We start from the raw sequence: 26,733 nt of genomic DNA on the forward strand, positions 1-26,733 counted from the left end.
TCTAAGGCAAAAGATCAGAAAAGGTCTTTGGTTCCAAGGTTCAAAATCACCTGGACTTAGACACTGAGAAATTCAGAGTATCTCGTGATCAAAGAAAGCTATTTCTTTGTTAGAATAACATTTTCTCAGGATTAGAAGGACTAATAGAGACCATTTAGTTAGAACTTCATTCAAGACAGACCTATGAGCTTCTCTGGGATAGATCTTGTTTAATTTTTTTCAGCCTTTACTAGTATAGACCAGAATAGGGCTATGAACAGAGCAAGCCTTGAGAAATCTATAGTGTTTGATTGATTATTAACTAGAAAATCATAGAGAAAACACCAAGGAAATCTTAGTTGTAACTTGGATCTCTAAACTCCTAAGCTCTATGACCAACTTCTCTTCCTTAGGGAAATAGACAGGCACGTCTTTTTTTTTTTTTTAATGATTTTTTTATTATATTATGTTAGTCACCATACAGTACATACCCGGTTTCTGATGTAAGGCTCGATGATTCATTAGTTGTGTGTAACACCCAGTGCACCATGCAATACGTGCCCTCCTTACTACCCATCACCGGTCTATCCCATTCCCCCACCCCCCTCCCCTCTGAAGTCCTCAGTTTGTTTCTCATAGTCCATAGTCTCTCATGTTTCATTCCCCCTTCTGATTACCCCCCCTTTCTTTATCCCTCTCTTCCCCTACCGATCATCCTAGTTCTTATGTTCCATAGATGAGAGAAATCATATGATAGTTGTCTTTCTCTGCTTGACTTATTTCACTTAGCATTATCTCCTCCAGTGCTAGACAGGCACATCTTAACTAAAGAGCCTATTAGCCCTCCCAGGCAAGTTTTAGCCTTAAGACTGAATGGTTTTGTTTTCAGGAGAAGGTCTCTGATGTTTTCCCAAGGCAGAATCCAGCAAGATTCTTCATACTTGAGCAATATCTATACTCCAGGACTGCATGTGGGTTTTTTCTCTTGTTTTGGCCTTCTAGATGGAGGAGGTAGGGGAGAAACCCTGTCCTTAGGAAACTGTTTTGTTTAAAATGTTATTCTTTTGCTTTTCTTGAGCCCATATCTTCAAGCTCTGACATCTTAAATCAAATGATTAAAGACCCAAAGGTCAAAAGTAAGATGATCCTGTCAACATCTTGAGATTAGGACTGAAGAGGTAGCAAGTTCCCATTTTCACTCAGCAAAATCATAGCTCAGGTGTAAACCAAAACTCTTCAGACTCTCTCAGGACTAGTAAAAGGCAAGTGACTTCCCAATGCTGACAAGGACCAGTGTAGGAATCTTCAGTGGGATAAGGTTGAAAGAATAATTTGCTTTTGGCATCTGACATCCTTCAGCGTTGAAAGCAGTATATAAAGGCACACCGAACTGAATTTGCCAGGCTTAGAAAAACTTCATCTGAGAGCTCTGGAGTAGAGCTAATAACAAATAGCTGACTTGCCTACTATTTAGGGCTGAGAAGGACTAATGGGTGAGAGGTAAGATGACACTGAAGGATCTCTGAGTCTATGAAAAGAAGGCATTTGGATAGCTATTCAAGTGAACTGGGACTCAGGGGACAGCACAGTCCCAACTCTGCAACTGACTGTGTGGTCTTTGGCAAATAACCTCAGTGCCTCAATTTCCTCATCTTCAAAAAGTGATCCTCTCCTCATAGGGATATTGTGAGGAATAAATAAGCTGCTACACATAAAATGCTTAGAACAGTGCCTTGCATGTAGTAAATATTCAAGAAATGTAAGCTTCTATTGTTGGTTTTATTATTATTATTATTATTATTATTATTATTATTAATAGCATCAATAAACAAAGAATTCTGTGCCTCAAAAAAATCTCATATTGATCTTTGCATTCTCTAGGTCTCCAAGAAAAGTGGGAGACAAACACTTTTTCTCTCCCTCCCCCTCACCCCATGGTGGAGGAACTATGGCTTTTTCCTGTTTCAAGGAGTGGTCTTGGTGCTTTTTGTTAAGACTGGGAGGCGGGTCTTTTGTTCCTCTAATTATGCTTGTTTGCTTTTACTCACAGAACAATACCATCAAGACCTCAAGATACAGTGTCCTTAACTTCTTGCCCCTGAACCTGTTTGAACAATTCCAGAGACTTGCAAATGCATATTTCCTCATTTTGCTATTCCTACAGGTATTGACTTTTGGGATCTTTTCCACAGAGCATTTTATCAGTATCTCTGGGGTCTGGTTGTGTAATCAGTCCTTCTCCTCCCTAAACCGAGAAATGTCTCTTTAGATGACAGGCAAATGGATGGCCTGGAGTGTCAGGCCAGTCCTATCGAGTAGCTGTGGTCAGGATTAGGTGGGATGAAACAAGTCTTTACAAAAGGAAGGACACGAGGTCACTGAATCCCAAGGAAGGGGAGCTCCCTCATCATGTCTGCAATGGCCACAGTTCAGCTTGACCACAGGAGGTCACAGACTCTTCACCCCAACCACACCCACAACTTCATTTCTCGTTCATTGTCCCAGCCTCCCTGACAGAAAGTTAACATGCAGGAATTCTGAGAAAGAGAACCATTTAGAACATAAGAGTACCAGCACAGGGCAAGGAAGCAGGGCAGGTCGGCCCAAATTGGGAGAGAGGGACGGATTGTCTCATTTCCCCTTATGCTGAGGGATAAGGGAAGAAATGTGGTTTTCCAATGTCCACTCTTATCTCCCAGTTTCCCCTACCTCTCACCAGAACCTTCATCATCAGAGGAGAAATAGCCCATCAAGACTATCGTGGAGTTCAGGACAGATAGGTGGCAACGCACCATCTCCTATTCTTTTGTCCTTTTGTGGCGATGTTTACTTATATTTACATTTATATTATATATTTACTTATATTACTTACGTTTCTAAAACTGTGGAAAGCAACTAGGATAGTTGAATTTATTATGAACCTGTGGAAGTGAAAGAGGTTGGGGGCGGGGGCAGTGCTGGTAGGAAATAAATTGTCCTTTAAGCTTTCTGAGCCACGTTTCTCCCTTTTCCCTCTCACAGTTGATTCCCCAGATCTCCTCCTTGGCATGGTACACAACTGTGATACCCCTGATGGTGGTGCTGTCCATAACAGCAGTGAAGGATGCCATTGATGACATGGTGAAGTGGCTTCCTGGGCCCCTAGTTCTTCACTGTACCTAGTCTGGTTGGGGGGCAAAGAAGACTTCCCAGAATTACCTAGTGCAAGGAAGAAGCACTGAATGGAAAGAGATGTTTCCTTTCCTTGCCTCCTTATCCATCCCAGAAGAAAATGTAATTCCTTTAGCCTCAAGATTGGTGGTCTATGCATGGCCAGAAAGGGGCAGTGGAAGGCCTTTCCCTGTCTTCCACTGCCACCATTTAGCCACCCCCCCCTTTCAGGCTTTCTTCCAGCTCCTTTTTAATAACCCACCTCTTCCTTTACTTGACTTTCTCTGATTTTATATTCATCCTCCTTCCTCCATTCCCCTTCTCCCATTTTTATATTCCTCTTCCCTTCCTCCCTCTGTCCCCTCCTCCCTCTTTGTCCTGTTCTTAGTTTTCTTCTCCCCTTTCCACATTCTCCTTCTCTTCTCTAGCTCTCCCTATTTCCCTTTCCAACTTTCACTTCTATAAGGTATGTACAGATTGGAACCCCCTGGGTTTAGAACACCTTAGGACATAAACAGAGGCCGACTCCTTTCCTGGTCTTGGAGTGAGTGCTGCTTGGCATTCTCTTTGCTGCTTACAGCAGGCCTGGCATAGAACAGTGAGAATGAGGCCCCAGTATCAAGCCTGCTAGTGGGATTTGAGAAGTCGGACCTGTTGACCTGCCTGCAGCTTCCCTAAGAGAGTCCTTCTGATTTTGCCAGGATAGATTTCTAGACCAAAGTTCGTGAGCTTGATGTTACTCTAGCTTTTTAACTCTGCAACTGTTTTAAATCCAGAATTAGCCATGTAGTGGTTGAAATTTTAGTCAAAACTCGAATGCAAAAATGTGACTTTATTTCTCTATAACTAAACTCAGTATATCTCACAACTACCACCCCAGCATCCCAAAACTTTTTAATGAGAGCTGAAAGCTAAATTTGCCAATTCAGGATAACTCAGTTACTTCTGGGTTAGAACTTAGTTTCTTTAAGATAAGCATGCTTACAAATTCAAGATTCTCTCTGCCCTCTTCATAGTTTTGCCTTTCTCCCAAGGAGTAATCTCGACTGGAAGTGGGAGGTTCATGTGAGCATGAGGACATACCCTGTATTTGTCCCCCACTCTATTTGGTCTTTGAATAGAAGACCTCTATTGCTCTTTCCTTAGCGCATCTACTGTAGAAGCTTCTGTGTGTTGACTGTGGTGGGGGTATGCTTGAGAATTCTTAACTTTCCCTGCTCCTACCAAGGTGTTCACAGGTGACTCTAGTACTATCCATCATTTTTCACTCTCTATTTTGTGGTTCTAAGTTGTTTGTTCTCATTCCCCCAGGCTTTGCTTTTGATATTTAAAGCCAAGATTTTATCTCTTTTTTTCTCTTGGTCCTTTTCTGACCTCTTTTCCCGGCTTCTCTAAGACAATCAGCCTCTTACCCTGGTTTTAATGATAGAAAGGCATGGGAGGTAAAGGAAAATTATAAATAAGGAGAACTACATGGGTAGTATTTCAGAATACTAACCTTCTACATGCAATTTGCTCTCTGCATATTTCCTGAACGTTTTCTTGTGTAATTTTAGAAAAGGCACCAAAATGACAATCAAGTCAACAACCGTTCCGTTCTGGTGGTGATGAATGGCAGGTAAGTCATGGGGAAACCAATTTGGTAGGACCAACTCTGGGAGAGGGTTGTCTTTGCTAAAGCTTGATGCTGTTGGGTACTTTGGAAAGGTGATTCAGGACAGTGAAGAGAACCTAAGGTTGAACATAAGAATTTGTTTCTAGATCTAGCATACCCTGAATTTGCTGTGTGACCTCAAACCTCTCTGGGCCTCATGTTTCTTATCTATAAAGGAAGATAATATTCTCTACCTTGGAGGATGTTGCAAAGATGAAAATGAAATAATATATATTAAGGTAATTAACAATTTATGACATACAAGTGATTATTATTAATGCAGTGTTCAGCTTGGAGATCTGTGTCTTTAGAACATCAGTGGATTCTGGCATGGCTTATTGGCCATTGTACTATATAAACTTTGATCAGGTCATCTTTTTTAACAATCTAAAGAAAGTATTGGCTAAAAAAATAATAATAAAAATAAAATAAAAAAAGTATTGATGTTGACCCCATTGCTGTAGTGTTTGGTCATAGCTGTCTAAAGTGTTATCAATGGGTCAGTGTTTATATTTGATGATGTCCTACAAAATTTGAGCATTTTACCTTTGTCAGGAATATAGGGAGGCAGACGTAATTCCTACATAAATCAAAATATGGAGACTATCATAAGAGATACAAAAAAATTTTATAGGAATTAATAAAAATGAAGAATCATAGCTGGTTAAAGGAATCAAGGAAGACTTTCTGAAAGCTAATATCTGTGCTGGGCCTTAAGGGATGGGGAAGAATTCAACAAATAGAGATTGTAAAACAGAAAAAATGACCAGTGTGTGCAGTAGCATGATTGTAAATAAGTACAAACCTGAAGGAGTTCAAAATTGAAGTCCAGTCTTTGTTCACAGTGGTCTTACAGAACCCCCAGGAGCTGTAGTTTTAATCATATAACTCTTTTATGTGAAGTTCTTGGGTATCTAATTCCGTTATTTATTGTGACTGCTGATTCTTACTCATGGTGGATTACTTCGTCAAGTGTTTTGGTCTGTTGAAACCTCTCATAAAATACTACCAAAAAAGTTAGTTGTGATTAAAAAGAAAATTTAAAAGAAAGGAAGAAAGAAAAGAAAAAGAAAAGAAAAGACAAAACTCAGTGTATTGGAAATTTACCAGGCTAAGGCATTACTGACCAAATGGATTTAGTCAAATGAACTCCTCAAGTAGTTTGAGCACTTGGGTTTTGAAAGGCTATTAGAAAAGAATTTGTCAAAGAGTGGTTTTAGGGTGGTAGGTCACAAATAGGGCCCTGGTTAGACTTTATAAGCCAGTGTTTAACACTCAGTGAAGCTGGTTATTGAAACAGTCTGTAGTCCAGAAAGTGGCTTTCTTTTTCTAGAACACATGGTTTTGAGTAGAGCTGCTATTAAAAAAGTTTGTCTGTTTTGCAAGTTGTGATTTCTGTCATTTTCATTTCTCAATAATTTTGGTTATAAGCAGCACATCATTAGTGGAATTTTCTTTATGAGAATTCTAAATGCCCTGAGTTAAGGTTGTATCCCTTTTGAGGGGTTTGCCTGGTAACTCAAGGATATCACCTACTGAGACCTATTTTGGAGAGTTATAAATTTGAATCCCATACCTCACAAGGTCATAAATTCTTAAGGGAGAGTTCTTTACTGTCTAACACCCAACCCCCTACAGTAAGATAGACAAACTTTCTTGCCAATGGGTTGATTTTTTTTTTAGACCACCGTTTCCCTAATGGTGTTGCCCTTTCAGAGTCCTGGCTTTATGAGGGGTTCTTAGTTCCAACTCATTGCCTCTCAAGATCCTAAGGCTTTATGTCCTGTCCCTCAGTGGGCTAAATTAAAACTCAAGTCACTAATTATTAAGATTGGCAATTCCTTCTTTCACTCAGAGCAAGAACAGCTTCAGAACATGCTGACTGTTCTGGATTTCAGAACTTTTTTTTTTCCTCCTGGCTCCTTACTTTGTGGTAAGCATAGCCTTACTTTTGAAAGAATGTTTGCCTTAGCACATCTAATGCATTTCTAAATGTTTGTAGTAGAAAAATTACCAGTATGTTACAGAACTCCAGGAGGTACCATTCACATAAAACAGAATATAATGTGAATGGTCTCCTCTGAAGTCAAAGCACTGCCTTCTCTAGCTCTTGGATGATATTTTCTAAAACAAAAGTTAGAATGCAATGCCTGCAAATTGAAAGTGTGCTTATGGCATAATGGGATTGAATATTTTAAGCCAGAAGGAAATATCTTCCCCTCTCCTAAATCTGGGACGCATGATTGTTAAAATGAACAGGAAAATATTGGTAATAGTTCAACAGGTCCTATGTAATAAAATATAAGCTTTTAAATCTTCAGGAGAACCCAGAATGGTGTAGCCCTTCTTGCCACATTTTACTGGTGAAAATCATGGCAGACAGAATGCCAGAAAACTAACAAAAGTGAACGTAGAATCAAAACAAAGCAAAACAGATATTCAGATGTTTTTCTCCAAGTCTTGTAGCTACTCCCTTTCAATGCTATAAAGCAGCTTTGAAAATTAGTAACAAAATAAGTAAATATATTGGATTTTATCTGCATAGAGATGACACTTGAAACCAAGGGAAGGAGATATAAGGATATATAAATAGTGGTTTTACAACAAAGTCTTATATTTGTATTATAACATGCAGAGAGGGGTGGCAAAGTTGGTTGGGCCTCCAGCTCTTGGTTTTGGCTCTGGTTGTGGTCTCAGGGTTGTGAGAGTGCTTAAGACTCTCTCTCCCTCTCTCTCTGCCCTCCTTCCCCCCCCCCCCGAAAGATAAATAAATAATCTTTTTTAAAAAATAATAAGATGGAGAGAAAATTGAATTTGTAATAAGATTTAAAGAAATATAACCCAGGGGGCGCCTGGGTGGCACAGCGGTTAAGCGTCTGCCTTCGGCTCAGGGCGTGATCTCGGCGTTATGGGATCAAGCCCCACATCAGGCTCCTCGGCTATGAGCCTGCTTCTTCCTCTCCCACTCCCCCTGCTTGTGTTCCCTCTCTCGCTGGCTGTCTCTATCTCTGTCAAATAAGTAAATAAAATCTTTTAAAAAAAAAAAAAAGAAAAAGAAAGAAATATAACCCAGGAATTAGAAGAAAATTATCTAAAAGAGTGAATTTATATAAAAGAATTTTTTTTTGGATAAAAGAAATTTGGCCCTTCTTAAAGAAGCTATCTTCCCAGAAAAGGCGTTCTGAGAAAACTCATGCCTTTGTGTGTCTGGCAAAGTGGTGATGTATGTCATGCCTACAGATAACAATGCTTCATTCAAAGGTGAAACAAGCAATGGCATCCAGGTATGCCTTCTTTTTGCCTGCTCTTTGGGTGCTTAGCATAATAGAATTGTTGCAAATAGGTAGCTCATTTTTCCAAAATGCTCGTGGCACTGTGTATATCATGCTTAGTCCTTTATCAGAAAGGAAGGATTTATGGCCTGTATGTAGTTAGGGAAATTGAGATACAAAAAAGAGAAAGGATCATGGTAGAATCTGCCCCTACTGCCAACTGCCTTTTGTGGGAAGTGAGCATTTGAGGGGTCAAAAGTAATCCAATTTTGAGGGCACTTAATGTAATGAGCCCTGGGCATTATATGCAACTGATGAATCACTAAACTCTACCCTGAAACTAATAACACATTATATGTTAACTAACTTGAATTAAAAAAAAAAGTAATCCAATTTTAACATAAGTAAATAAAATTGGCCCAGCCATATGATAGAATACATTTTTGTCTATCAAAAAGAATGAGCCACATCTTCTGTAAGTGCTCTGCAAGACATGTTATTACATGAAAAATGAAAGTGTAGCAAATTATGTATCTAGTGTGTAACTTTTAAATGTATGTGTTGTATTATTCTGATTGATATTTTCTAGAAAGAAATACAAAAAAGTTACTCATAGTTGCTACCTTGAGAAGCAAAACTAAAATCTGGGAAGAGAGGAGAATTTTTCCTTTTATGTACTTCTTTATTATTTGGACTGCTTTTTTACCATATGCAGATACTACTTTTAGTGAAAGAATAATTATGTGCATGTATGACTACACATGCCTTTATGGAGTTTTAGAAAACCCTTATAACCTGAAGTCAAGAGAAATGGGCCCCCTTCTTGATTATAGAAAGGATGCACTACAAACCAGTTTGATTCTTCTATAAGTCTTGACTTCATCTCAGCTTTTCTCTTTCTTTTTTTATTTCTTTTCTTGCTTGTCAGAGCAGGGCTATGGGGAAATTCTCAGAGCAGGCATTCAAGTCTCATTTTCTTACAGGATAAAGGAGGACAAATGGATGAATATTCAAGTGGGAGATATAATAAAACTAAAAAATAATCAGCCTGTCACAGTGAGTACCTCTTTGGGCTGTGGCTTTTTCTTTTTTGGCTTAAATGAGTACAGAGGAACCCTTTTATTACTTCTGCTGTCACTGCTTTTGGTGACCTCTGTCTGCCTCACTTTGCATCCAGAGATTAACAGCTTCTGTGGTGAGAAGCTTGTTTTTGTCTGCCTCTCACCATAGCTACAGATAAAGTATGACTAGTTTCAGGAGGGACTGTGTGTGGTAGTAGCGGTGGGTCCTAGACAAAGAGAGTAAACCAAGTATCTGTAAAATTCTTAGGCTGAACAGCTGTTCCTGAGGTAATTGCTTTTGTCACACTGTAATATTAAAAGTCTGCCTTCCTGCTCTCCTTATCTTCTCTGACTTTTCTGACCATAGGCAGATATGCTATTACTCTCTAGCAGTGAGCCCTGCGGTCTGACATATATAGAAACAGCAGAACTGGATGGGTAAGTGTTCCTTCCTGATAGTCATTGAAGACAATTGAGCCACCTTAATTTCTCACTGAGGGAGAGCATGAGGTAGAGAATGAATATTATCCTCAAATAGAAGTGCCAAAGATGCTAGAAATATGCAGATAAGCGAAAAGAGGAGGCCAGGCCCTTGGGACCTCAAGTCTAAGACTGAGTTCTTAATAAGAATAATCAAGCATCCACTGGGGGCAGAATCTGGACAAATAAACTCCAGATTCTCCATCTCTAAACTGGAGACACTCTGGCTGTGTTCAGTAGTGCTGAGTGATAGGGAAAAGGTTAATAGAACTGTAAAATTTCAGAATAGAGTTTCAAAGTTTCCAGTGGGTTTAAGGGGGTGGGGAGGATGAGTATGAAGGTAACTATTTACTGATAAAATACCATGTTCTATAAAGGATTTAAGGTAGAGATTCATTAACATCCAAAAACTAAGGTCTTAGGACGATAGAGGCTGTCTTCAGAGAGCTTGTCCTGTGGGGTTTTCTATCAATTGCATTCTTACAACTATTCCTCTTGGTGCCCACAAGTTTTTTGAAATGTGGCTTCCATTTTTGTTTCTGTCTCTATGCATTCCTGTATCAGCAAATGGTTAACTGGGGTTCCTTCATGGGTCCTATAACTATTTATGAGGTGAAAAGTATGTTTACTTGAAAGTGTGTGCAACATTCTTACCAGGCCCTGCTCCTTATTCTTGAAGGCAGGTGCCTCCTTCAGGTTGTTTTGTGATGTCTCTTCAGCTTCATCTGGAGCACCTGACCAGCAAGATTTCATGGATTGGTTAAAGTAGAGGTGGCACGTTGCAAGGAATGAGAGCAGGGAGAAAGGGGAGTGAGTGGGCTAACACTTGGCTTCCTTGTGGAGCCATCTACCTCAGTACTGTCTTTGAGACAGAACAGCGGAGGTGACTCTTACATCTCAAGCCTGTAGCCCAAGCTGTTGCTGTTGGCAATATCTGTATTCTAAGATCCCATGACAGAGTGGGAGAAATTGGACCTGTGCTGCTGTTGTGCATGTGTCCTGTGCTCTGGTGACACTGTACCCTTTGCTTTAGTGAAACCAACCTGAAAGTGAAGCAGGCCATCTCGGTGACCAGTGACTTGGAAGATAACCTGGGGCTGCTGTCTGCCTTTGATGGTGAGTTAGGAAGTAGGTTTGCCCACCCACATGTTTATCGGTAGAAGACTGGTTAAATAAGGTATGGTAAATCCATACAGTGAATTCTTCACAACGTCCTAAGAACAATGTGCAAGTTGGTATTTATTTCCATGGAAAAAATATTCACAACATATTAATAAGTGAGGGAAAAACTATTACATTCGACTATGCATAGCATATATAATGTAAGGTTGTTTTTGGAAGCATATATGTTTACAAGTACATGTATAGAAAACTTGGAAGGATGTACTTCAAAAGATTAATAGCACTTACCTCTAGGCAATTTTACTTTCTCCTTTCTCCTCTTAGTATTGTATGTATTTACAAAGGATATATTTTACTTTAGTGATCAGGAAAAACCAAATGATTTCCATTTTGAAAAAAATACTAGATTTGCTTTAAGTTAAGTAGGTTTTTAATCTCTTCAGATTCAGGGCTCATATGATCTGGCAGTATTGATGGTGATAAGTTATCACATGGGTTTTTTCTCTCTCTGGGTGACCCATGTCACATACAGAATTACTCTTCTTTGATGCCCAGAAACCTTTGTCTGCCTTTCTAAAGGGAGCTGGTGAGAAATGGGTAGCAGCTGAGAGAGGATAGGAAAAAGATGTGTGTGTATTTTGAAAGAGGGATGTTCTTTCCTCTTTTCTGTTAAGCCTCCTGTTAGGAAAGGCCTAAGATTACAGAGCCAGGACTCTTACCTCTTCATTTTTCTTCAGGAAAAGTGAGGTGTGAGTCTCCCAATAACAAGTTGGACAAATTCACAGGAATACTGACTTATAAGGGAAAAAACTACATCCTGGACCATGACAAGCTGCTACTCCGAGGCTGCATCATCAGGAATACAGATTGGTGCTATGGCTTGGTGATTTATACCGGTACGTCTCCTGAAAGTCACAGTCAGACCCCCAACCTGCTAGATTCCATTCATGATCAATTTATGGGCCCTCCAGGATGTTTCCAGGATGTAGAGATGGGACTCAGATGCACATACACCATGGCTTTGAGACCGATTGAAAGGGAGGTAGATAGATGGATAGATGGATGGATGGAAAATTTAAGAAAAACCTGTCTTCTTAGAAAAAAAAAGACATTTTTCCCCAAGCAATGAGCGGCCAACATTATCAGCTCTGCCTTTGTTAAAGGAAGTCTTTGTGTTCCAAGACCACAGGACACTGTGAGTCTTTCCAATCATATCTGGACACAGGAGAAGGTATACAAATAGCAAGAGTACACATGGAATTAACATATGAGAGGGGAACATATGAAAGGACAGTGTATATATGTGGATTACTACCAGGAGAGAATACACACAGTGCTCACTATGGAGAAGAATATAAAATAAAATATGAGAGATTCATGGCACAGAAAAGGCACATGTGAATCATTAGCAGTGGACCCTCTTGAGACATCATTTACAGCCCAAATACCTTATATTAGTGAAGGTTTTTGGGGGGGTTATGATGTGTTCGGGAAGATGGAGGAAGCTTCTGTGCCACCCTGTGCCCATGGTGACAATGGGCATTGATGACAACCACCATACTAAGAGGATGGGGAACGCTGAAGAATGCATCAAGGAAGATTTACCACAGTGAATACTATTCAACTCAGAGCTCCCCTAGACATAGGGATCTTTGATGCCTCACTTCTATGGAAAATCATGAGATCCAAGCCCTAGAGAGAAGCTGAAGAGTCCAGGGAGGCCTTGGTGGAACTTTTTTCATTAGTTCTTGAGCTATAGTAACAGCTTCTAGGCTGACTAATCCCAAACTCAAAAGATTGGAAGTACAACGTACTTCAGCAGCTATCCCTACACACTGGCATTCAGAAAAAGCTCATTTTTCAGCAAAGGGTTTCTCTCTAAAGCAATGGCAGTGGGGTTGCCAACCAGCACAAATTTAGCTAAGGTTTCTCTCTGACTCTTGGTTTACATAGTAGTGAAAAATCTTTTGGGGCTTTGGGGAACTTAGAACAGAAGAGAATACCACTGAAGAGCATCTTGAAGTATTCAGTGTAGAACTTAGCCACTGTTCCTGCTATATGATGCCCACGTTCTACCATGATCTCCACATCCTTCTTGAAATGAAAGGTTTTAGGTCATTCTTTCTAAGGACACTTGGAAGACTCTGTCCCTTGTAGTTTCCAGGCTCTGAGACAAACTTCTCATGACTTCAGGCCCTTCACGAAATGCCTTAGAAGTAAAGACTAGTATAGCTTATGCCCTGTATTCTCAGTGTCTGCGCCCATTATCAGGGAAGTTCCAGGTCCCTCACATGTAAATATTAATGAAATTCCTTCGTTAGAGTACATGTAAGAATAACAATCAAGTGGTAAAAACCAGAGAAATTGCTACTTACACTTTCTCCTAAACCTCTTACATTTTCTCTGCGGCCATATTTCTGGTTAGTAATACACAACTCTAGTTCTGTTGGCCACTAAAAACTCTTTACTTCTACTTACCATCTGCCCTGTCATGAAGAAATATAGTCTGTATCTCTCAGCCCCAGAAAAGCCCCAGCTTCCACCTCAGAAGAAAACACTGCCATTGCCTTTTCTGTTCTTCCTTTCCCAATTAGAAACTGAAATAGAGCCTGGCCCAGCAGAGGGTTTCCTCAAAAGAAGGTGGAGATCTCTTTATCAAAAAAAATCTCTTTTCTAAGCTAAATAAACCAGATGATGATGAGAAAAAAGCTTGTGGCTCCTAGTGTTGAATTACTATATTGTACACCTGAAATTAATATAACACTGCTTGTTAACTTATTGTAATTAAAATTAAAACTTAAAAAAAAAAAAGCTTGTGGCTCCTATTCTGACTTAACTCATCTTTGGAAGATTAGACTAAGGTGCTGCAAAAAGAGGGGTTAGCATCAACGTACTTTGCAGAAATAGTTGGGATTATCCTTAGAAACAAAATGTGTTTTTTGGGTTTTTTTTTTTTTTAGTTATTGGCGCCAACCACGAGCCTTTCTCCAGGGCTTTATCCCCTGGCACTGGAGAGAGGTTTGATTACGTGATCATAAAGGTATATTTCAATCCATTCTCAAGCCTCCGAGTATATTCAATGATTCTAAGAGCTGGTCTCCCTGTTTCACTTAGGACCAGACACCAAATTAATGCAGAACTGTGGAAAGTCTACCTTTAAGCGGACGCACATGGACCATCTCTTGAATATTCTTGTGCTCTGGGTAAGTTAAAGACATTTTTCTGCTTTTTTACAAATAGACATGCTTTTCTTCCTTCCATGGCAGTAGCTGGCATTTCTGACTTGGAATTTAGTTGTTTGAAAAACTCAGGCAGTTTTGGTACGCTATTTATTAATGCCAGAAGCAGAAAAGAACAGAGCCGATTGACAAGGGAGTCTCTCTCCAGTTTAACAAACCTCTGTTGTAGACGACAGGCGCAGTTTGTTTAAGATTTCATGCTCTGATTAGTGGTACTGGGATGGATCAAGGACCGTGCTTTAGAAACTGACACATTTTTATTTCCTCATAGCCTGTTTTACTCATGAGCACTGTAATAAAACTTTACTTAGATTAATAGAACACCTTACTTAAACTGGATGATTTTCAAACTGTTTCCTTAGAGGAGTCTAAGGTCTGCCACAGGGGGAATAGAAAAGATCAAGTGAATTTTGTTCTGGCCCCCTCATTCTGATGTTCTTCCTTCAAGAAGAGCAGCTTGATATTTGTCTGTTCTGTAAGATTTCATTTGGAAAATAGAGATTCTGCTGCTAAGAAATGAAATTTGAAAAGCACTCAATACAATAATAGCTTTGATAACAGAAGTTTAAACTGAAGATTTATTTCCATACTATCCTATACAGGTTACCTTTATATAAACAAGATACAGACTTGTTTGCATAACTGAGCAATTTCAGTGGTGCCTATACTTAATTCAGTGACTTTTCATTTTTATTTTTACTCTATTGCTTAGACTTTGAAAATTCAAAAATGCCTTTTCTTTCTGTGTATCTCTCATTAATATCTGAATTATAAAATGCCTCTTCTCCCTTATTTATTATGGGAAATATCACTGTTCTTTTCCTAAATCCTCTGGATTTAGTAAATGGGGTTTTAGAAAATTAGGAAAATTTATTCAACTTTGAGACCAGAAGCTAGTATCCACTCTTTCTCTTTCTGCTACTGTCTGCGTAGCTTTCAGCAATTGAAACAAAGTGACATTTCCTGATTTCTAAATGAGGAAGACAATCACATTTGAGAATTCAGGAAGGTGACGTAGGTAAATATGCCTAACCGTATTAGGAACATATATCATTAGGCACTAAGTTAGGTCCTTTAGCCTAGGCTTATTTTCAAAACAGGATGTGTCCCATATGCCTAGGAAAGTTCACCTACTTATTTACCTATCTGAAGGTCAGTGATAATACTTGACCTCTATTAGAGTGATCTTAACTTTTTAGAATATTCATCATTCACTTACTGGAGCCTCACTGCGACAATAAACAAATCAAGAAGTATTTCCTCATTTGACAAATATGCAAATTGATACACAGTTAAAATAAATATCATAAATAAAATCAAAATAATGGCAAAGACATTATAATAGTAATGTCCTACAAAAAATTTTAGGACAACATATAATAAATAATAAACAATAAATCCTACAAAAAATAATGGCAATGACTCATCAATTCATATTTATTGAGAATCTATTATGTGCCCAGATGTGCCAGATGTTGTGAGAATCAAAAAGATGTGTAAGATCTGGGTGCAGCCCCCAGGTATATAAAGGGGGCCGGGCATCAATATGTGCCACATGCTTTACATATATCATTTTATTTAATTATCACATCCATGCATCTAGGCATAACTTTTCAGAATCAATGCTCTTTCTGCTATACTTGCTGCCTCCCTGGGGGACAAAATTAAAACACATGACAAATCCTATTTAAAAGGCAGATTGGCACATATGAAGAAATTAAAAAACTAAAAAGAAAATCCACAAGCTTCCAGAGAAAAATAAAAGGTCACATACCAGGATCAAAAATCAAAATGTCATTAGCCTTCTCAATAGCAACAGCAGAAGGTAAATCTCAATGCCTTCAAAGTGTGCGAGAAAATTATTTGTAACCTATAATTCTTAATCTAGTGAAACTACCAATAAAATTCAAGTATAAAGAAAAATCCATATGTGTAAAGACTCAAAAAATTTATTCATCATGTCTCCCCTCTTAGGAAGCTCCTAGTGTGTATACTTAGGCAAAACAAGAACGTAAACTAAGAAAGAAGATTACAGAAGCCAGGAAACATGGGGACAAGTGAAAGGAAGTCCTAGGAAGATAGCTGCATAGCAGGCCTAAGAACTCCAGTGCAGATTAGAGCAGGAGCATAGGGGTACCTGCAGTGGGTCTCCAGAGAGAGAATGTAGCTCTCTGCTCAGGTTCTCACAAGATAAAGTCAACAGAGAGTCAGTGCAAATGCTGGGGGCAGCTAAGCTGGCAGAGTAGTTGCTATAAATTCCTATATTTCTGCGGTCATTCATGCAATCTTCCCTTCAGAAAGTACGAAATATTATCTGGGGTACTGTGTTCACTTTGGGGCATCCAGTTTAAGAAGAACATTGAGAAGCTTAATGAAAGACTATAAAGAAGTACAAACAGGAGATAAATACCTAACAGCCCTGACAGAGGATGAACCATCAGCAGACCCAAGATGTTGATGAGTTTTTGGAAGGCAGAAAGTAGATTATGTTGATAGATAAACCAGAATAGTGAAAGCTTCAGTGTAAATGCATTCTTCTTGATAGAGCTCAGGAATAGCTCCAAGCTAGCATCAGCAGGTATGGAGAGCAGAAGCGGTAGGTGGGATAATGATTGGGATAATTAATTTTAAAACTGCCCATAAAACAACATGGGCAACAATTGGCCCATGTACCACCGTGCCACCCCTATAGCACGCACATAGCAATAACAAATGTATTTGCCTTCCAGTCTCAAACGAGAGAACTGCTTTCTAAAGAAATTTAACAACCTTTCTCAGAGGGCTAGGTCTTCTAATGTGGGTGTCATCATTTCAGGGTAAAACCCATTTTATTTTAAATTTAAGGGGCAGGGCACCTGGGTGGCTCAGTTGGCTGAGTGTCGGACTGGTGATTTTGGCTCAGGTCATGATCCTGTGGGTCCTGGGATCAAGCCCTGCATCAGGCTCCTCTAGCCCTGCATTGTGCTCCTCACTTAGCGGGGAGTCTGCTTGGGATTCTCTCTCTCTCCCTTTGCTCCCCCCAATGTATGCGCACACACTCTCTCTTTCTCTCTCAAATAAGTAAATAAATAACATAACATAATTCATTTATTTATTTATTTATTGAGTGAGTGAGTGAGTGAGTGAGTGAGTGAGTGAGTTAGGGGCTCAATGTGCTTGCATGCTCCTTGTGCACCTGAAGATGAGATCTGTCAAATAATACATACTGTCTACTTACACAGAGCACATGCTTCCATGTTCCCATTCAGGAGAGTGGCCTATCGGGGAAATAAAATTAACCAAAGGAAACCAAACCAACCTATAATGATTAAACTACTCTTTTACTCAAATTTTTAAGTGGACTAAAGGGAAACCAGGAACACAGAAGAGGAGGATGAGGATGAACAAATAGAATAATTGACCTTGGAAAAGACATAATTCAGGGAAGAGAAAAGAAAAGAACTTCCAAAAATTCTTATTACTATTCTTAGAAGACACAATTGCATAAATAAAATAAGAATAGGGTTGCTAAAAATGGAAAAAGAAAAAAGCAATCTAAGAGCAACAAAAAAGAATTTCGGGAAGTAAAAATAGCTGAAATTTTAAAAGCCAATAAGAGGGCTGAAATAAAAAGTCAAAGAACTCTCTAATAAAAAGATAAAGAGATAAAATATATGAGATAAATACTTCTTTTTAATAGAGAACCAAACCAGGATCCCCCAAATTCATCTACCAGGAGTATCAGGAAGAGAAAATAGAGGGGACAACATTGTCAAAGAAATAATAGAAGAATATTTCCTAGAATTCAAGAAAGATATGAGTTTCAGACCTAAAGTGTCCAATAAGCATCATGAATTTTAGAGCTTCAAAGGTGTAGAGAAGTCCCTCAAAATTTTCACAGGGATAAGAATAAGATATCAACAAAAAAAAATTGAGAATTAGGTTGGCACCAGATTTCTTACCTACACAGCTGGGTCCTAGAAATTAGTAGGGTCATCCCTTCAAAGTTCTTAGTGAAAGTTATTTTGACCTCAAATCTGTACCCAGGAAAACTACAAATCAAGTGAAAAAGCAAACTTCTTCTTATCTTTTTTTTAATAATAATATTTTTTATTATGTTTGTCACCATATAGTACATCCCTAGTTTTTGATGTAAAGTTCCATGATTCATTACTTGCGTATAACACTCAATGCACCATGCGATACGTGCCCTCCTTACTACCCATCACCAGCCTCTCCCATTCCCCCACCCCCCTGCCCTCTGAAGCCCTCAGTTTGTTTCCCAGAGTCCATAGTCTCTCATGCTTCATCCCCCCTTCTGTTTACCCCTCCCTTTCTTCTTCCCTTTCTTCTCCTACCAATCTTCCTACTTCTTATGTTCCATAAATGAGTGAAACCATATGAAAATTGTCTTTCTCTGCTTGACTTATTTTGCTTAGCATTATCTCCTCCAGTCCAGTCCATGTTGCAGCAAATGTTGAGAAATCGTTCTTTTTGATGGCTGAGTAATATTCCATTGTATATATGGACCACATCTTCTTAACCCAGTCATCTGTTGAAGGGCATCTTGGCTCCTTCCACGATTTAGCTATTGTGGACAATGCTGCAAACTTCTTCCTATCTTAAGATCTTTACCCTTGCTGTCAAGGCCTGCCCCAGGTCTTTGCATGGCTTGCTTCTTGTTCATTCAATGCCAGCCTTTTCAAGAAGCCTCTTTTCTATCTAAAGTAGCCACCCCCACCAAGACCTTCTTTATTCTGTTAACCTGTTTTGTTTTCATCAAAGCACTTAGCACTAGTTAAATTTTTTTTAACCACCTTATCTTCAGTCCCTAGAACTATGCCTGACACATAACAGAGCTTTACTATTATTTGTGAGTTAGTGAGAAAAATGAATGAATATCTGAGCTACCAAATTATGAACTTCTAAGGTAGAAATTAGGTCATATTCATCTCTATATTCTTGGAAGTGCCTTGCACAAAATAATGCTCAAGAAATATCTTTTGAATTGTTATTAAATGAGGAAATGTTCTTGAATTAGCTAGGTTCTTATCAGTGCTGTAGTTATGTTTATATGGTATTTTTTACCAGGACATTGTTAATGTAGTTAGGTGTAATGCACTCTCATTTCTTTTTTTTTTATATGATTTTTATTTTGTTAAATTACTCACCATACAGTACATCCCCAGTTTTTGATGCAATGTTCCATGAATCATTATTTGCGTATAACACCCAGTGCACCATGCAATATGTGCCCTCCTTAATACCCATCACAGGCCTATCCCAATGCACTCTCATTTCTTGAAGCTGCAGCACAAATCTTTCCTGGTTTAAACACTTCATTTTTCTGCGTTTTTGGAAATGTTTCTTAGGGGGAAATCTGGCAGATACAAGAAGTGTGGTTAGCAAAGCTTCTTCCTGATGAGCCCACAACTGAGCTAGAGTTTAATCCTCTCTTTCTCCCCAGTGACCAGAGCTCTCAGTGACAATGCTTTCTGAACCCTATTCTATTAAGTAAGAGTGTATCTGTTGGACAAAGAAGCAGAGTGTTTGAAATTTGAGTGGTGCTTGAAATCCCGGATATACTTTTGGGGTAAGGAACAATGAAAAGCACAGATGTGAAGTTCAGAGGACCAAGGAGTATTTTCTTTTTACAGTCTGCTTATGAAGCCTGGGAGCTCCCTTGTGACAGTGATGGCCTTAGTAGTACTCTGTTAGTTTTGTCAACAGTGACAAAATTGAGTATCTCTTTGAGTGTTTACTGGTACCACTTTTTGCGAAATGGAAGGCTGTCTGCTCTTCTTGAGTCTGACTGGCTCTGATAATAAACAAGCAATCTGGGAGTTTATAGTCACAACCAATTTCTTATTTGTTTCTTACTTAGAAAAGAAGCAAGATGAAGCTTTAAAGACTATGTACCAATAAACTCCATAACAATAAGAGACACAGAACATCTGCAAGGGCTTAGAAAGCCTTGGGATGGCAGGAAACGTTCTGGGAATGGGGAAAGAACAGACTGTGTCCTGCCCCTGCAGGCCTCACACTGAGGGGGAAGCCCTGCCCTATGGGATTTGGTCTGATAGAGGTAATTTTCCTTTCTGATGGCTTAACCTGAGCAGAAAGATCTGGTCCTGGGGGACTTATAGTCTAACAGTAGAGGCAGGACACGTCACTGGAAATCATGGGTAATTCTCAGTTATCCAGGCAACAGAGATGGAGCAGATTGAAGGTCCCCCTGTAATATTTTCCCACAGCTTTGAAATAAAGATTTATAACAAATAAATAAATTATAAATAAATTTCTATTCATAAATAATAATTTATTCTATCATTTTACCTTCCCCATTTTTTCCCACTGGAGCTGATAAAATAGGGCCTGGAGAAGTGGCGGGTGGAAGAATACAGACCCAAATTTAGTGCTGGTCACATAGACTATCCAAAAAGGAAGGTGGGACCAATAGAATTCATCCCATTAAGGTTTGATCTGAATGATGAGGATAGCCTTGCTTTCACATAACTCATTGAAGAGAAGGATAAAGAAATAGAAATAAGATTGAGAAGAAAGGGTTTTATGGCCCGAGAGAGACTATCACAAAGAGCTGAACTACTCAGTATGAATCCGCATTTGGCTAGAAATAAAAGCAGTTTTTACTGTTTTTTCTCAATCTTCCTCCGTTTTGTTCTCTCCCATCCCGTTACTCACTCAACACTCAAATCTCAAATATGGAATGATACTAAGGATTTATTTTTAATTTTTTAAGTGATAAAGGTATTGTGGTTATATGTTTAATATCCTTTAAAGGTATATATTGAACAGTTTACAGATAAAATTATATAATGTGAGAAATTTGCTTTAAAGGGGAAGAGGGGCATAGATGAAATAAAACTGGCCATGAATTGAAAGTTGTTGAAACTGGGTGATGGGTACACAGGGATTCATTATACTACTTACATAATTTAATATGTGTTTGAAATTTTTCATAATAAAAAGTTTTTTAAAATCTCATTTTTTGAGAATGGTCTCAGTTAGACCTACTGCTCCTGCCTTTTATACTCTTGTCTTCAAAGACTTTCCCATCAAAAACAAACACTTTTCAAAGATGAGAACTCCAATCATCTAGCAATGGGGATGTGTTGCTTTGAGTCACACCTTGTGACAAAGGGCACAGGTGTGAAGACCGTTGAGTAGACTTAGAAGTGGTTCAACAGTAACATCATATCTGTCTGCTCTAGAGGTATGTGGGCATATAGTGTAAGTGGAACATAAAATTGTACAACCACTTTGGAAAGCATTTGGCATTTTCCTAAAAAGCTAAATATAAATTTACTGTAGGATACAGCAATTCCACTTCTAGAGATTTACTAATAAAATGAAAGCATATATCCATGCAAAATCTTGTACACATGTGTTTAGTACAGCTGTTTGCAATAGCCGTAAACTGGAAAAACTCAAATGTCCAACAAATTAGTAAACAAATTGTGCAGTAACCATACAATAGAAGTATACTACTCAGCAATAAAAATAAATGAACCATCAGTAGATGTAAAAATATAAATGAATCCCAAAATAATTATGCTGAGCAAAAGAAGCCCGTCCAAAAAAGAGCATATACCAAGTGATTCCATTCATATAAAAATGTTCAATATTATTTCATTTTTAAGATATAATTGGCATACAACATTGTATAGGTTTAAAGTATACCACACAGTGATTTGATATCTGTATATATCAAATATATAGTGAAATCATTACCACGGGAAGGGTAGTTAACACCTCCATCACCTCACAGAGTTCCAACTCTTTTGTTAGTTCGGTGGTACGAACTTTTAAGATCTACTTTCTCAGCCACTTTCAAGTATTCAATACAAGATTGTTAGGCATAGTCACCATGCTGTTCATTACATCTCCAGAATTTAATTATCTTATAACTGGAGCTTTGTACTCTTTGACCACCTTCACCCCACTCCTCCTCACCTACGCTTGGCCCCTGGCAACCACCAATCTGCTGTCTGTTTTTATGAGGCTTTGTTTTTGTTTTAGATTCCACATATAGAATATCAGAGTATTTGTCTTTCTCTGACTTATTTCACGTAGCACAATGCCATCAAGGTTCATCCATGTTGTCACAAATAGCAGAATTTTCTTCTTTTTTATGGCTAATATTCCGGGGTGTGTGTGTGTGTGTGTGTGTGTGTGTGCGCGCGTGTGTAACACATTTTCTTTATCCATTCATCTGTCAGTAGACAGTTGATTTCCATGTCTTGGCTGTTGTAAATAATGGTGCAGTGAACATGGGGGTGCAGATTATTCCTCAAGGTAGTGATTTAATTTCCTTCAGATATATACTCAGAAGTGGAATTACTAGATCATATGGTAGTTCTAGTTTTTATTTTTTCAGGAGCATCCGTACTCTTTTCATAGTGGCTCTACCAATTTACATTCCCACCAACAGTGTACATCCTCCCTAGTACTTGTTATCTCTCTCTCTCTTTTTTTTTTTTATTACAGCCATTCTAACATTCTTTGACTATAGCCTTTCTAAGGTGACATCTCACTGTGGTTTTGATTTGCATTTCCCTGATAATTAGTGATGTTGAGTAGCTTTTCACATACCTTTTGGGCATTTGAAATCTAAATATGAAGTAAATATTTAAAACCTATTACCAGGGTGCCTGGATGGCTCTGTTGGTTAAGGGGCTACCTTCAGCTCAGGTCATGATCTCAGGGTCCAGGGATGGCGCCCATGTCCGGCTCTCTGCTCAGTAGGAAGTCTGCTTCTCTCTCTCCCTCTGCTCCGCCCCCCACTCGTGTGCGCACTCTCTCTCTCTCTCTCTCTCTCTCTCACACACACACACACACACACACACATAAATAAATAAATAAATAAATAAATAAATAAATAAATAAAATCTTTTTTTAAAAAAAGAAATTTTAATTAAAAAAAAAGAAACCTATTATCTATTTAGGTCCTTTGCCCATTTTTAAATTATTTGCTTTTTTGCTATTTGCTATTGAGTTGCATATATGTATTTTGGATATTAACCTCTTATCAGATATATGATTTGGAAATATCTTCTCCCACTTCATAGATTGCCTTTTTATTTTTCAATCATTTCTTTTGTTGTGCAGAAGCCTTTATTTTTTTTTATTTTAATGTTTTTTTATTATATTATGTTAGTCACCATACAGTACATCCCTGGTTTCTGATGTAAAGTTCGATGATTCATTAGTTGCGTATAACACCCAGTGCACCATGCAATACGTGCCCTCCTTACTACCCATCACCAGTCTTTAATTTGATGTAATCCCACTTGTTTATTTTTGCTTTTGTTGCTTGTGCTTTTTGGTTGTCACATCCATAAGATCATTGCCAGATGTCAAAGAGCTTTTTCTCTGTTTTTTTCCTAGGAGTTTTATGGTTTCAGGTCTTACATTTAAGTCTTTAATCCATTTTGAGTAAATTTTTGTGAGAGGTATAAGATAGGGATCCAGTTTCATTCTTTTGCATATGATTATCTAGTTTTTCTAACACCATTTACTGAAGAGTGTGTCTTTTCTCCATTGAGTGTTCTTGCCTCCTTTGTCCAGTATCAGTTGACTATATATATGTGCATGGGTTTATTTCTGGAATCTTGATTCTGTTCCATTGGTGTATATGTCTGTGTTTATGCCAGTATCGCACTGTTGTCTTTTGTTTTAAGATTTTATTTGACACAGAGAGAGAGAGAAAGGGAGAGGGCAAGTGCAAGCAGGGGGAGTGACAGGCAGGGGAGAAGCAGGCTCCCCACTGAGCAAGGAGCCCAATGTGGGGCTTGATCACAGGACACAAAGGCAGCTGCTTAATCAACTGAGCCACCCAGGCACCCCAATACTGGTTTAATTAGTATAGCTTCATAATATAGCTTGAAATGAGGACATGTGATGCATCTGGCTTTGTTTTCTTTCTCAAGATTACTTTGGCTATTCAGGGTTTTTCAGGGTTTCATAGAAATTTTAGGATTATTTTTTCTATTTCTGCAAAAAAAATGCCATTGTAATCTTGACAGGAATTACATTGGATCTATAGATAGCTTTGGGTAGTATAGACATTTAACAATGTTTACTGTTCCAGTCCATGAACATAGAATATCTTTCCATTTATTTGTGTCTTCACTTTCTTTCATTAATGTCTAAATCCCAATTGATCATGGTGTATGATCCTTTTAATGTGTTGTTGAATTTGATTTGCTAGTATTTCGTTGAGAAGTTTTGCATCTATATTCATCAAGGATATTAGCTTATTGCTTTCTTTTCTTGTAGTGTCCTTGTCTGGCTTTGGTACCAGGGTAATGCTGGCCTTGTAAAATGAGTTCAGAAAGATTATCTCCTCTTCCCAAACTTATTTTCTAAACATCATTCTCAAATTTGTCTTTTTTGCTTCCTTGTCCCTCTATGCCCTTTCCTCTCAACCTGATGGCAGGTTGAGATTATCTGGAACCATAATCTTAGGTAAGAAGGATCATCTTTAGGGGCACTTGGGTGGTACAGTCAGTGAAGCGGCGGACTCTTGCTTTTGGCTCAGGTCATGATCTCAGGGTCGTGAGATCAAGCCCCACATCGGGCTCTGTGCTAGTTAGTACCTAAGTGACTTGAAGCAAAATACTCTTCTACTCTTAATATCAAGTTCCTCATCTATTACTAAAAGAAGTTTTATAAATATTAAGTTAAATAATATAGGTAAAGTACTTAGCACAGTTCCCAATACTTAATTAGTACTTAATATAGTTTAGTTACTTTTATTTCCCTTCAAAATCCCAAGGATGGCTCCTGCTGGGCCTTTTTTTTCCCCTGTCCTATGTAGTACTGGTTAGAGCCTATGAACTATAGGGCCCCCCCTGACCTCCAAAAACAGAGAGAAGTTTGTTGAGGGAAAAGTCCCAAAAGGTAGATCTGAAGCAGCACATGCCTTGGATGAAATGTTAATTTAATTCTTTTTTGATTTTCAGATTTTCCTGTTTTTAGGCAGCATGTGTTTTATCCTAGCAATTGGGCATGGCATTTGGGAGAACAAGAAAGGCTACTACTTCCAGGATTTTCTGCCATGGAAAGAATATGTGTCTTCATCAGTTGTCTCTGCCGTCCTCATATTCTGGTCCTACTTCATTATTCTCAACACTATGGTGCCCATTTCCCTTTATGTCAGGTAGGCTTTTTTGACCACTTTGTGTTATAGGGGGAGGAAATGACTTTATACTTTCTACTTAACTCCCCAAATAGAGTGTGAATGTTTAGAAAGCATAGATTGTGTGCTCTTTAACTCTTTACTTCCCACAGTGTCCAGTGTACAAAACACTCTGAGAGATGTCTACAGATAGGGTGCCTGGGTGGCATAGTCAGTTAAGCGTCGGACTCTTTGTTTCAGCTCAGGTCATGATCTCAGGGTCGTGAGATGGAGCCCCGCATCCGGCTCTGTACACAGCACAGAGTACACTTGGGATTCTCTCTCTCCCTCTCCCTCTGTCCCTCCTGCTTGTGCTTGCTCTTGCACTCCCTCTCTCTCAAATAAAGAAATAAATCGTAAAAAAAAAAAAAAAAGATAAGAAACTGTCAAATTTCTTGTCCAAGTGTTAAAAAAAAATGTCTAGAGATTGTGAAAGTGCTTTGCATATCCAGAATACTGTGCTAGATACTATGTGAGTTATACAAAAAGAAAATAATCCCTACCCTCAAATAGCTTATAATGTGAATGACTAAATAAGACATATAAACATATCCAATAATTAGAAAAAATGCACACAAATTTGGTGATGCTGAAGTACCAGCCAGGCAGCCCCTAGTTAATCAATGAGATAGGTTCCAAACATTCATTTGTAAATCAGTTAATCAGAACTCACAAGTTGTTTTCCCATAGAAACAATGAGGCAAATAAATGGTAGATAGATATAATTATGACATAAGTTCTGGTTTCTAAAAGTTGGTGAAGAAAAGGATGTTTCTTCCTCCTTTGCTCAGACAAAAACTTGAAATAGATAAAATTAATCTTTTCTCTGATCTCCTTTTTCTGTTTTCAACATTCCCTTTCACACATGCACACCCAGACATATTTTTGCATCCTTCTTTCCAAGTTTCCTAAACCCTGCACTGTGACATTCCAACCTGAAAAGCACCCTAAGTGACTAAATTATCTTATTAATTTAATATTTATTGAGCACCTACTATGTGCCAAGCACTATATTAGGTGCTAGAAATAAGAACATGAATAACAAGACAACTGTTTCTCTAGATAAGCTTATAACATGGAAACAGATACTAAAATAATTATGGTACAATATGGAAAATGATGTAATAGGACTATATATGGGAATGCTATGGGAGACTAGAAAAGGAATGAGCTGATTCTACCTGGAGAGCCTTGGGGATTTACAGAAAAAGTAATACTCAAACTGGTATTTGAGAAAAGAGTAGAATTCACCAAGTACAAGATAGCAAAACAATATTGCAAACAGAAAGATCAGAGTGTATGAAGGTTTGGTCTTTTTTAAAAGCTTGATCTCGTCAGAGAACAGTGAGTATGCTAGGGTAAAGTGTTGGTTGGTAATTTGGTATCAGATCCAGGAGGGCCTTAAATGACAAGCCAAGCAGTTTGGATTTTATCCTAAAAGCAGGAAAGACCTCTCTAAGGATAGAAATAATATGACTAAATGTTTGGGTTTAGAGAAATTGCTATGTTGGTTAGTATGACAAAGGAAGGGAGGGATCAAGATTCAGCACATGAGGTCTAGTAGTCAATAATGTGGGCTAGAGCCCTCCGACCTCAC

At 38.5% G+C, this 26,733-nt stretch overlaps 1 protein-coding gene across 1 annotated transcript in view; it reads left to right on the plus strand.

The window, feature by feature from the left end:
- LOC113260484 (phospholipid-transporting ATPase FetA-like) overlaps positions 1 to 26,733 on the plus strand; it is a 112,457-nt gene that overhangs the window by 56,522 nt on the left and 29,202 nt on the right. The window contains exons 6-14 of the mRNA XM_026506298.4: positions 2,030 to 2,143; positions 3,001 to 3,099; positions 4,686 to 4,747; positions 9,039 to 9,111; positions 9,484 to 9,554; positions 10,630 to 10,712; positions 11,456 to 11,614; positions 13,833 to 13,921; positions 24,922 to 25,118. Coding sequence (XP_026362083.3) covers positions 2,030 to 2,143; positions 3,001 to 3,099; positions 4,686 to 4,747; positions 9,039 to 9,111; positions 9,484 to 9,554; positions 10,630 to 10,712; positions 11,456 to 11,614; positions 13,833 to 13,921; positions 24,922 to 25,118 — 947 coding nt within the window. The remainder of the gene's footprint in view (positions 1 to 2,029; positions 2,144 to 3,000; positions 3,100 to 4,685; positions 4,748 to 9,038; positions 9,112 to 9,483; positions 9,555 to 10,629; positions 10,713 to 11,455; positions 11,615 to 13,832; positions 13,922 to 24,921; positions 25,119 to 26,733) is intronic.

Source organism: Ursus arctos, unplaced genomic scaffold (assembly GCF_023065955.2).
Source record: "Ursus arctos isolate Adak ecotype North America unplaced genomic scaffold, UrsArc2.0 scaffold_18, whole genome shotgun sequence".
Classification (NCBI taxonomy): Eukaryota; Metazoa; Chordata; class Mammalia; order Carnivora; family Ursidae; genus Ursus; species Ursus arctos.